Source organism: Pseudozyma flocculosa (assembly GCF_000417875.1).
Source record: "Pseudozyma flocculosa PF-1 unplaced genomic scaffold scaffold00005, whole genome shotgun sequence".
In the NCBI taxonomy this organism is placed as follows: Eukaryota; Fungi; Basidiomycota; class Ustilaginomycetes; order Ustilaginales; family Ustilaginaceae; genus Pseudozyma; species Pseudozyma flocculosa.
In genome coordinates, this window is record NW_006920873.1 from 205,319 (window position 1) to 215,382 (window position 10,064).

Below are 10,064 nucleotides of genomic sequence, written 5' to 3' on the forward strand. Positions count from 1 at the left end.
TCGCCTCGCACAGGTCGACCAGCTGCGCGCGACGCAGGCGCGCCAGGGAGCCCGACGTGGGCTCAAACATGGCATCCTCGATGGCGGGCGAGGAGCGCGCCACGGGATCGTCGCCAGCGTCGTCCGCGTGCTCTGCGTCGGCCGCGCCCATCTCGCAGTCGCCAGTCTCCTCCCGAGGCTCCCGCTCCGCGTTCGCCTCCTGATCCTGGTCGACTGCCATCGCGTCGCGCCTCGACACCGGCATGCGCAGCTTGCCGTTGCGTAGCTTGCGGAACTTGACGGGGCTGTCGTCCGCCTCGGTCGAGGACGCCTCGCTGTTGTCGTCGTCGTCGTCATCATCGTCGTCATTATCGTCGTCGTCGTCCTCGTCCTGGCCGTCGATCTCGCCCATGGTCTGACCGGGCGAGACGGTCTTTGCTGCACCTCGACGGTGTCCGCTCTGCGATCCCCTTCGCGCGGCCCGAGGCGCGCGGTCGGCCCTGACAGGCGTCGCGTCGTTCTGGTCGATCTCGGCCCCGTCGGTTGCGGGCCTGGAACCTCTGCGGCCGGGCGCTCGAGGCCGCGACCCGTTCCGCTGCTCCCCGGTCTCGTCCTCCGACTCCTCTTCAGCCACGCTGAGCTGGCTGACGAGCTCACAGTCGGCGTCATCGGCCGAAAGCTCGTGATGGCCGACTTGCCTGGCGCGCGCTCTCGTCTGACGCCGGGTCGCTACGGTTCGCCTTTTGCCGGAGCCGTCGCTGCGGCTCGCTTCCTCCTCGGACCAGTCCTCGTCCATGTCGTCAGGATCACCGATCCGCTCGTCGCCCGTGCGGAACGACACGCCGCGTCCGGCCTTTCGAGCGGGACGGGGCGTCCTGCTGCTGCTTATGGCACCGTCGCCGAACATCTCTTGCAACGCGGCCGCCGTGGCCCGCGTCATCGGGCGCCGCCGAGGTGCGACACCGCCCTGGCCGCGGGAGCTCGCGCGGACAGGCGACGAGGCTACAAAGAGGCTGCGCCTTGATCCGCGCCGGCGCACCATGTGCGAGCCCAGCGGCGAGATGCCGGAGCTGGTAAAGGCGAGCGAAGATGAAGAGGCGTTGGCCCCGGCATCGGAGCTGCCAAAAATGGACCTGTCCCGGCCGCGACGGTCGGCGCGGTTGGTGCCGAGGGCGGTCCTGGCGCGCAGGGTGCGATCCGCGCGGCCGATGGGGTCCGACTGCTGCCAGCGCGCCTTGGTCGGGTCGCCGTTCGGGGCGTGCTGCATGAGCTCGGACGGCTCGAAGAAAGACGAGTCCATCCGGCGCAGCGTGCCTGGCTGGGGTCTTCGGGCCGCCTTCTTGCGGCCGGCGGCACGGGTGGGCTCGGCCTCGGTCTCTTCGCCTCCACCTTCGTGGGACTCGTCGGAGCTGTCACCGCTGGGGCGGCGCGACTGTTCTTTCGTCGTCGCTTCAGGATCCGCGACCCCTGTGCGGCGAGTCCTCGAGCGCGACCGTGTGCGCAGCCTGGGCGGACTCGGAAGCTCGTTGGTCAGGTCAATGACGGCGCTGCCCCGAGCCCGTAGCGACGACGACGATGACGAGGCAGAGGCGGCGCGGCGGTGGCCCCGCGCCCCGGCGTCGGCGACGGCGCCCTTGCCCTTGTCGAGGCGGGAGCGGCACATGATGACACCGTTGACGAGCTCCTGCTTTGTGTAGAGCTCGGGGTCGACCTCTTCGTCGTCATCCCACGTGCCCGCCAGGCGGTTGAGGCGGACGAGGTCGTCCTTGCGCAGGCGTGACAGCTGCCAGTTGGGAGCGGTGGTCAGCAGGCGCTGGTCCTCGGCCTCGCCGGATTCGCCAGCAGCGGCGCCGTCTTCGGCGAACAGGGGCGCGCCGGTGCCGTAGTCGACGGAGCGTTGGCTGCGGGTTCGAGAGCCGCGGCGGACGGGCTTTTGCGCACCAGTCGCTTTTCCGTCGACGTCGACGTCGCCGCCGCTGCCGCTGGCCGTGCCCGTGGGCGAAGGCGGATCCTCGAGCGTCATGCCGCGCATGCCCTGCCGGAGGGAGACGCGGCTCGAGCTGCGACCAGATCCCCTTTCGCTCTGGAGCCAGCTGTCGACGAGGTCATCGTGGACCTCGGGCAGCGTCGCATGCCGCGAGGCTGCAGGCGACGTCGAGGCGAGGGAGGACCAGTCAGAGGTGTTGCTTGCAGTCGAAGCCGGCTTCCGCGGCGTGGCAGGCAGAAAGCCCCTGCGACGGCCCAGCGAAAGGCTGCTGCTGGCGTCGGTGTGCCCGCCCCGCTCGGTGTGCGCGGCACGCTGGTTGCGCAGCGGGCCAGTGCCGCTGCGGTCGTTGGCCTTCGCCTTGGATTTGGATCCGGTGACGTTGGCGCGTTTGCGCTTGACGCCGGCGCCGGGGCTGGAGAGGGCCATCCTGCCCAGGGGGATCTCGACGAAGCACGAGACCCTCGGATAGTTGCGGGGCGCACTGGGAAGCAACGAGGGCCCGGGCTCGCCCAGCTTGAAGGAAAAGCAGGCGCCGTGGAACTGGGCCGAGTTCGTGTGCAGGGGTGAGTCGTGCTGCGGCGGGGACTGGTGCTGCTGGACAGGTGAGAGGATTGGGCGGTTTCGACGGGCTATCATGTCGGCCTGCGGCGGGCCGTGCAGGCAAGGGGTCGGTGCGACGCGGGGATGTGGGGCTGAAGTGACCGGTGGTGAGGCTGCTCAAGCTGCCTCAGGGTGGCGAGGCACGATGGGACGAGGCCGCCTTCAGGCAGAGACGAGCGATCAGTGGACCGGAAAAGGTGCTCGCTGTCGAGTGGTAGTCTGACTATACTATGTGCGGATCATGCAGGGCGAAGGGCGGCGAGCTCGGCCAGGCCAGTGGCGGTTCACCGGGAACGCCGTGGAGAGCGGAGAGGAAAGAGGAGGTGCGGGCGGGATATATGCGAGTGTGTCGCTGGTAGACCAGGACGACGGCGATGGCGGCGCACACGGCGAGGCTGACAAGCGGCTGCTGAGACCCTGAAGAGCCACCCGGCTGACCCGAATGAATGCGAGGCGGCAGCGGCGGCGACGAGTGCAAGAAGAATGCTGATGCGAGGCTGATGTTGAGATGCGTGTACGATGGCAAGACGGGAAGCGTAGGGGTAGATGGCCGGCGAGAGTCACAGGATACGATGTTGTGGCCGAGAGGGGGAGAGGAAGGGACGGGAGAGGGAGGGATGGTTGGTCGAGGTGGAGAAGGCCAGGCCAGGCTGCCACAACAAGCAAGCAGCGGCGCGCTCAGCCTGACCCGGCCCCTTGCCTGGCGCTCGTCTGGCCAGGCAAGCCTGACCTGACCTGCTGCCCTGTAGGCCGGCCCCGATTTCTGAATTTCGATGATCGAGATGCCGCTGGCGTTCGCGTAGAGCTTGGCGTGCGCGTCGTGAAGGGTGGGGGCCTGGCAATCCCGGCCTCGGAACCGAGGACGACGTCGAGTTCGGCGACTTTTGCAGACAGCCCGGCCTCGGTGACTTGGTGGACAGCCGGCCCCCCGCTCGCCTGGACCGACCCCGCGCAGCTCGACTTGCCTGCCAGCTGGCCTGCTTGCTGCACCCTGGCATCGGCACAGCCAAGCTAGAGGGTACCGGTAGCAGCGTCCTCTCCCGCCTGCCTGCTGCCCTCTTTCACCGGTTCGACCTGACGCACGCCAGCACCAGCACGCACGCACGTCGACGTCTCGGGGTCCCTGCGACCAGCGGGCGCCGCGACGAGCGAGAGCGCCAAAGCGAGATTCCATCGCCTGCACAGCGAAAAGAGAGGCAGGCCGGTTGGGGCGGGGGGCGAGGCGGGGCGAGGTGAGGTTTCCGCAGCTTACCGCCGCTGCGCCGTTGCGGAGCTGCGCATCGTCGCGTTCGACGGCAGGCGCCGCTCGACGACGGTAATGGTCATGGTCGAGAGCGATCATCCACTTCAAAGGCGTGGTGTCGCTCGCATGCCATATCACCCGTCGTTGGACTCTATGGCAGGATGTACGTATGTACGTGCGTGTCCATCTCTCTGCGTCGCGGGCGGATCGAGTCGAGTCGAGTACTCTTAGTCTATTTCCGTACCAACCAGCCTCGCTCCTGACCTAGCTCATCCCTGCGCCCGAGCGTCCTGCTTGCACGCCCTGCTGGCGCTACCGTACCGGTACCGCTGCCTTAGCGCTGCTCTTAGATGCACGGCTGGCCAGGCCGGGCAGAAAGACAACGAGAGGCCAGGCAGCACGAGCAAGAGGCTGGGATGCATGGCCCCTCGCCGCCGGCTCAAAGTTGCCGCCGCCGCCGCCGCAGCTGCCGCCTTCGCCGCCTCGCCATCGCCGCCTGCCTGCCACGGCTCGCTCCAGGCGACCGCAAGCTTGCAAGACCTAGGCCAGGCCAGGACAGGCAAGGCGGGGCAAGGCGAGGCTCCTCGAGCGCCTGTCGAGTCAAGGATCTACGCCCCAGGCCTGCCTGGACGCAAGTGCCTGTACGTGCTGCTGAAGCTCAACTCGTCCAGGATCGACCCGGTCGACGACCAACATCGCCACCACCACCATCATCATCGCACCCCTCGAACCCAGCCAGACTTCCTTGCTCGCTCCCCAGCCTCCCCTCCGTATCGGACCCTCGCACTCTCGTTACTGTACCAGCCGCATTACTACTGCCATCTCGTCGCTCCCTCTTTCTTGATCGACCTGCCCTACCTCCCCTATCGCGCTCAACTCCCCTCGCACCTCTTCGCCTCCCCGTCCACCCGCAAGCCAAGATGCAGTTGACCCGCTCCCTTGCTGTCCTCTTCGCCATGACGACCATGGCCTTCTCGAGCGTCCACGCCACGGCGCAGGCCGTCGATGCCGCCTCGCTCTTCCCGCGCGCCGACGCCTACAACGCCGCGGGCAAGGGCGACGGCCCCGAGAGCGACGGCCGCCACGAGGTGCGCTTCACCCTCAAGGGCTGCCCCGCCAACGTCAAGCCCAAGATCACCGGCACCTCGGGCAGCAAGGGCTCCTTCCTGCCCAAACCCCCGGGATCCGTCGTGGTGCCCGCCGACTTTACGGGCTCCGTCTACCTCATAGGCGAAGGATGCGGCAAGAACGGCGTCAACTGCCAGGCCGTCGCCCTCATCTTTATGCCCGAGCCCTCCGAAACGGTGCGCTCCTACATCAACTACGACGCCACCCAGCCCCGCAAGTTTGTCTACCCCGTCAAGGCGCGCTTCGACGACAACAACGACCAGAGCGACGCCGCCAGCATCGACTGCGACAACTTCGAGTGCCTCGACGGAAGCAGGGACCCCGACGACTTCATCAGCAACCGCATCTACAGCTCGACCCGCGGCGTCGGCGTCGACATCGTCTACGACTGCACGGCCAACTCGACCGCGCCCGCGCCCGGCGTCTGAGGTGCGAGCGTCGCCGCCGTCCTCGAAAGCGTCTCCGTGCCGTGGCCGCAGCTGTATTCTTGCTGCAGAACAATAACGTGTAGCCCGCTTAGCTAGCATCGGTGCTCCTTCCGTCCGCTCTTTGCCTCCCTTTGAATATCGATGTCGATCGGCGCAGGTCCGCCGTTCCGTCTACCCTTTTATCCTATCGCATTTGCGAGTGCCCTGACGCCGCCACGGCCGCCGCCGCCTATGCGCTCCTGGGCTTGAGCGCCTCGTCGGTCACGTCAACCGTCTGGCCCTTGATAAAGTCCTCGACGACCTGGACAAACTCGTTGGGCTTCTCGGCCTGGCACCAGTGGCCCGTGTCCATCACGACCATCTTGGAGTTGGGGAAGTGGGCGCGGTTGGTGGGCACGTTGCGGCGGTTGATGTACTTTGACTTTGCACCCTTGACAAAGAGGACGTCGCCGTCCCACGCGCGCGCGTCGCCGCTGCCGCCCTCATCGGTCGAGCCGGGGGCGTCGTAAGGGAAGTCGCCGATCGATGAGATGTGCTTCTGCATCGTCCGCACCGGGATGCGCCAGGACCAGCTGGCAGAGTCGGGCGGGTTGCGCGTGAGGTTCGTCAGCAGGAACTGCCGCACGCCGAGGTCCTGCGCCGTCGGTGGTGGGGGGAGGGCACGGATGCGGGAGGTTGAGAGGCGTCAGCGTCAGCGTCGACGCCGGGAAGGGTAAGAACAATGCTAGGGCCGGATCGGCTGCTCACGGGCTCGATCTTCTGGAGGAGCTCGTCGGCCGCGCTCCTCGTCTCGCACTTTGCCTCTTCGATCTCAACCATGCCCTCCATGTATTGCTGCGTGGCGAGCGGCAAGCGTGGGCGCCGAGTGGGTGATGATGGGGTCAGCCTGGTTTGCCGTTGACCCTGACTCGCTGGCGGCGTTCTGCAACGACGCAAGTGCTCACCTCAAACTCCTTGCTGAGCGGCCCGCGCCGGGGGCTCATGTCGACGCTGATGAGCTTGCTGACGCGTTTCCCGATCTCGGCATCGAGCACGGCGCTCATGACGACCTTGCCGCCCATGCTGTGGCCGATGAGGACGACGTTGTCGAGGCCCTTTTCGGCGAGGAACCTGCCGACGTCGGCGGCCATGTCGCGGTAGTCGAGGCCGTCGATGTGGGGCGAGGTGCCGTGATTGCGCAGGTCGAGGGCGTAGACGTCGACGCCGAAGCGGGATGCCATTGCGCGGCCGAGGGAGCGCCAGTTCTGCTTGGAGCCAAAGAGGCCGTGGCAGACGACAATGGGCCCCAGCGGCTTGACGCGTGGGGCGGCGGCGGCGGCGGCGTCAGAGGACTTTGGGTGGTAGGCCTCATAGTCGAGCTCGACAGTGTTGCCCGTCGGGCCGGGAGGCGGCTTGACGGCAGGGTCCGAGACGGTGTTGCCGACGGCGTAGCCCCTCGACGAGAATGCAGAGGGCGGCGAAGGGGATTTGGGGCGGGCGTCGAGGCGTAGCGGCGAATGGGAAAATGGGCGCAGCGAGGGCGTAGCCAGGCTGGCCAGCGACGCCCAGCCACGGGCGACACGTACCGAGCGAACGGCGCTTGCGACGGACAGGGGCCGGGAGAGGGCTGGCAGGGACATTCGAGGCGACGAAGATGGGCGACGGCGATGATGGTGGTGGTGAGGTGGCTGGCCAAGGGAAACGAGAGAGTAGAGTGAGACTTCGGAGGCCGCTTGAGCCGGTGGTCCGGGTCGACGCCCTATGGTCCTTGTGGAGGAGCCGAGCCGACACGGACGACAGGTGGGCCAGGTGCCAGGGTCCGGCTGGCCCGAGAGCTGCTGCTTCAATCCCGGCTCCGCCTGAGCTTCGGAGACGGGCCGGCGCCGACAGACAAGCAAGCAGGCAAGCAGGCAAGCAGCGGGGGATCCGTAGCAAGGAGGCAGCCAGCAAGAGGCGTGCGAGGATCGACGTGCAAGAGCGCGCTCCCTGCTGCCTGCCTCTTGGCCAGAGGTCAGGCCTGGCCTCCTTGCATCAGAAGCCGGGCGGCAAGCAAGCAGCGAGCCAGCTGCAAGCAAAGCGGGGCCAGTGCAAGCCGCCCGGCGCGCTGCCTGCCTGGCCTTGCCTGGCCTTGCCTTGCCTTGCCTTGCCTTGCCTGCCTCTTCGCACGTACGTCTTCGCGACGCTCCTGACAGCCAGCCTAGCCAAGCCAAGCCAACCCGAAAGGCAGCCCAGTCCAGTCCAGCCCTTGCTTGCTTGTGCTTCTGGCTGTCCGTGCCCCACTTTGGGCAGTCGAGGAAGAGCAGCCAGTCAGGCATGGTGGGCGGGTGGGCGAATGGGCGGGGGCCTCCCGGTCGTTGGGATAGAGAGAGCGAGAGAGAAAAAAGACGAGCGACAGCCAGCCAGCCAGCCAGCCAGCCTGGAAGGCCCACCAAGCTCGGGCCAGGCCTACCTGCCTGCCAGGTGGCTGTGGGCGCGGGGCCTCCGTGGCGCAGCCTGTTTCACCGCCTGCCTGCCGTTGGGGCGCCTCAGAGTGTGTGTGCAACGACGCATGGCCGACAGCAGCAGCAGCACCCTGGCACACACCACCTTAGTTGGGTCCTCTCTACCTGTGCGCCCTTCTTCGTCTCTCGCCTCACTCTCCCTCTGACCACCACTCGCCATCAGCAACTCGCCGCCACGGCACCAACACCGACCCACCGTCATCGACCGCCCACCCTCGTCATTAATCGCCATCCCATCGCCGTGCAGCGCTGCACGACGACCGGCACCACCAGCGCTCCCTCCGCCACCGTTAAACTAGAAGCGGCACTCGCCACCTCAGCCTCGTCGACGTCGCCAGAGTGCCAGTCCATTGCTATCCTCTGCCTCGAAGCAGGCTGCATTCGCTCTTTACCCGTCCATCGTCAGCCCCCCCTCTCTCTGCTCCAAGCGGTCGAGGAGCGAACCTGATCTGCCACCGCCCACTCCTTATACGCTATATCCTGCTCGTCTGCTCTCCCGCTCGCCTGCTCGTCCCGCCGTCCATCCCCTCCTCGCCGCCGCTAATACTCTCTTCAACTATCCATAGGCCTGCTTCTCGCGCCCGTCCGACATCGAACGTCGGTCTCGGCCAGCGGTGCATCGCCTCTCCCTTTCTCTGACCTCATTATAAGGCGCTACACGGCATAAGCCAGCCGCCGTCCCCCACACTCGCCCGCCATGAAGCTTGCACCCTCCATCTCGCTGATTCTCAGCGGGCTGCTGGCGCTCCACCAGGCCGCACAGCCTACGCACGCCGTCAGCGGTCACTCGGATCCGCTCGCCCGCAAGGCGTACGTGCAGAGCCTCTACCTGCGCTCGCCACCGCCATGGCACAACCAGCGGCGCTCAGTGCCCCTGCCCGCCAAGCGCGACTACGACTCCCACCACTACTACGTCGTCGAGCTCCAGCCGCACGAGGGTGGCTCGGTCGATCCGAGGGACGTGGCCGCCGCGCTCGACGCCGAGTACGTTGAGCAGGCCGGCGAGCTCAAGCACCACTACCTGATGCGATTCGCCAAGCGGCTCGAAGGAGATGCCATCGGCGACGCCTCCGCCCTCGAGAAGCGCGAGCATGCTGGCGCCGATGTCGGCCTCGCCAGGCGGCAAGACTACCCGCTCGAGGACGACCCGGTGCTGAGGCGGTGGGGCGAGATCCGGCGCGCGAGGAGCGTGGCAGGGCCCGGGTCAGCGTCCAACGGCAGCCTGCAGCTGGCCAAGCGGCACGAGCGCGCCTCGGTCTCGATCCGCGGCGTCGAGCGGCAGGAGCTGCGCATGCGGCACAAGCGCGACCGGATCTACGTGCCCGAGCAGATGCCCGACCTGTACCCAGAGATCCGGGCTGCGTTGCCCGGTGCGGATGCGTGGGCTTCGGAGGTCGTCGAGGCGGAGCGGAAGCCGCCGATGATGCCGGCGGCCAAGACGGCCGCCATGATCGGCGAGTACGGCATCAGCGACCCCATCTTTGTCGACCAGTGGCACCTGGCCAACGACCGGCGCGAGGGCTTCGACCTCAACCTGACCGACGTGTGGAAGCAGGACATCCACGGCCGCGGCGTCAACGTCTGCCTGATCGATGACGGCCTCGACATGCACAGCCACGACCTGGCCGACAACTTCTTCGCCGCCGGCTCGTACGACTTCAACGCGCACACCGAGCTGCCGGAGCCGCGCGAGTCCGACGACCAGCACGGCACGCGGTGCGCCGGCGAGATTGCGGCGCTCAAGAACGACGTGTGCGGCGTCGGCGTCGCCTACCACGCCAAGGTGTCGGGCGTCCGGATCCTGTCGGGCCCCATTTCCGACGTCGACGAGGCGGCGGCGCTCAACTACGCCTACCAGGACAACCACGTCTACAGCTGTAGCTGGGGCCCGCCCGACGACGGCCGCAGCATGGACGCGCCCAAGGGCCTGATCGCCAAGGCGATGCTCAACGGCGTCCAGAACGGCCGCGACGGCAAGGGCAGCATCTTTGTCTTTGCCGGCGGCAACGGCGGCGCCTCGGACGATCAGTGCAACTTTGACGGGTACACCAACAGCATCTACTCGATGACGATCGCCGCCGTCGACCGCGAGGGCCAGCACCCGTACTATTCCGAGATGTGCTCGGCCATCCTCGCCACGGGCTGGAGCTCGGGCAACGGCGACCACATCCACACGACCGACGTCGCCTGGAACGGCGTCAACCGGTGCGCCTCGACCC

General features: G+C 67.4%; 4 protein-coding genes across 4 annotated transcripts in view; 2 read left to right on the top strand and 2 right to left on the bottom strand.

The window, feature by feature from the left end:
* PFL1_06944 (uncharacterized protein) overlaps positions 1-2,602 on the bottom strand; it is a gene marked incomplete at both ends in the record, with an annotated part of 4,282 nt that extends 1,680 nt beyond the window's left edge. The window contains one exon of the mRNA XM_007879665.1: positions 12-2,602. Coding sequence (XP_007877856.1) covers positions 12-2,602 — 2,591 coding nt within the window. The remainder of the gene's footprint in view (positions 1-11) is intronic.
* Positions 2,603-4,159: 1,557 nt separating this feature from the next.
* Positions 4,160-5,365, top strand: PFL1_01901 (uncharacterized protein; the record flags this gene model as incomplete). The annotated part of the gene is made up of 1 exon (XM_007879412.1): positions 4,160-5,365. The coding sequence occupies one exon, from the start codon at positions 4,160-4,162 to the stop codon at positions 5,363-5,365; it is 1,206 nt and encodes a 401-aa protein (XP_007877603.1).
* Positions 5,366-5,594: 229 nt separating this feature from the next.
* PFL1_01902 (uncharacterized protein) lies at positions 5,595-6,984 on the bottom strand (the record flags this gene model as incomplete). The annotated part of the gene is made up of 3 exons (XM_007879413.1): positions 5,595-5,999; positions 6,113-6,199; positions 6,310-6,984. 3 exons carry the CDS (start codon positions 6,982-6,984, stop codon positions 5,595-5,597), a joined length of 1,167 nt encoding a protein of 388 aa, XP_007877604.1.
* A 1,558-nt stretch (positions 6,985-8,542) lies between these two features.
* PFL1_01903 (uncharacterized protein) overlaps positions 8,543-10,064 on the top strand; it is a gene marked incomplete at both ends in the record, with an annotated part of 3,222 nt that continues 1,700 nt past the window's right edge. Inside the window, one exon of the mRNA XM_007879414.1 lies at positions 8,543-10,050. Coding sequence (XP_007877605.1) covers positions 8,543-10,050 — 1,508 coding nt within the window. The remainder of the gene's footprint in view (positions 10,051-10,064) is intronic.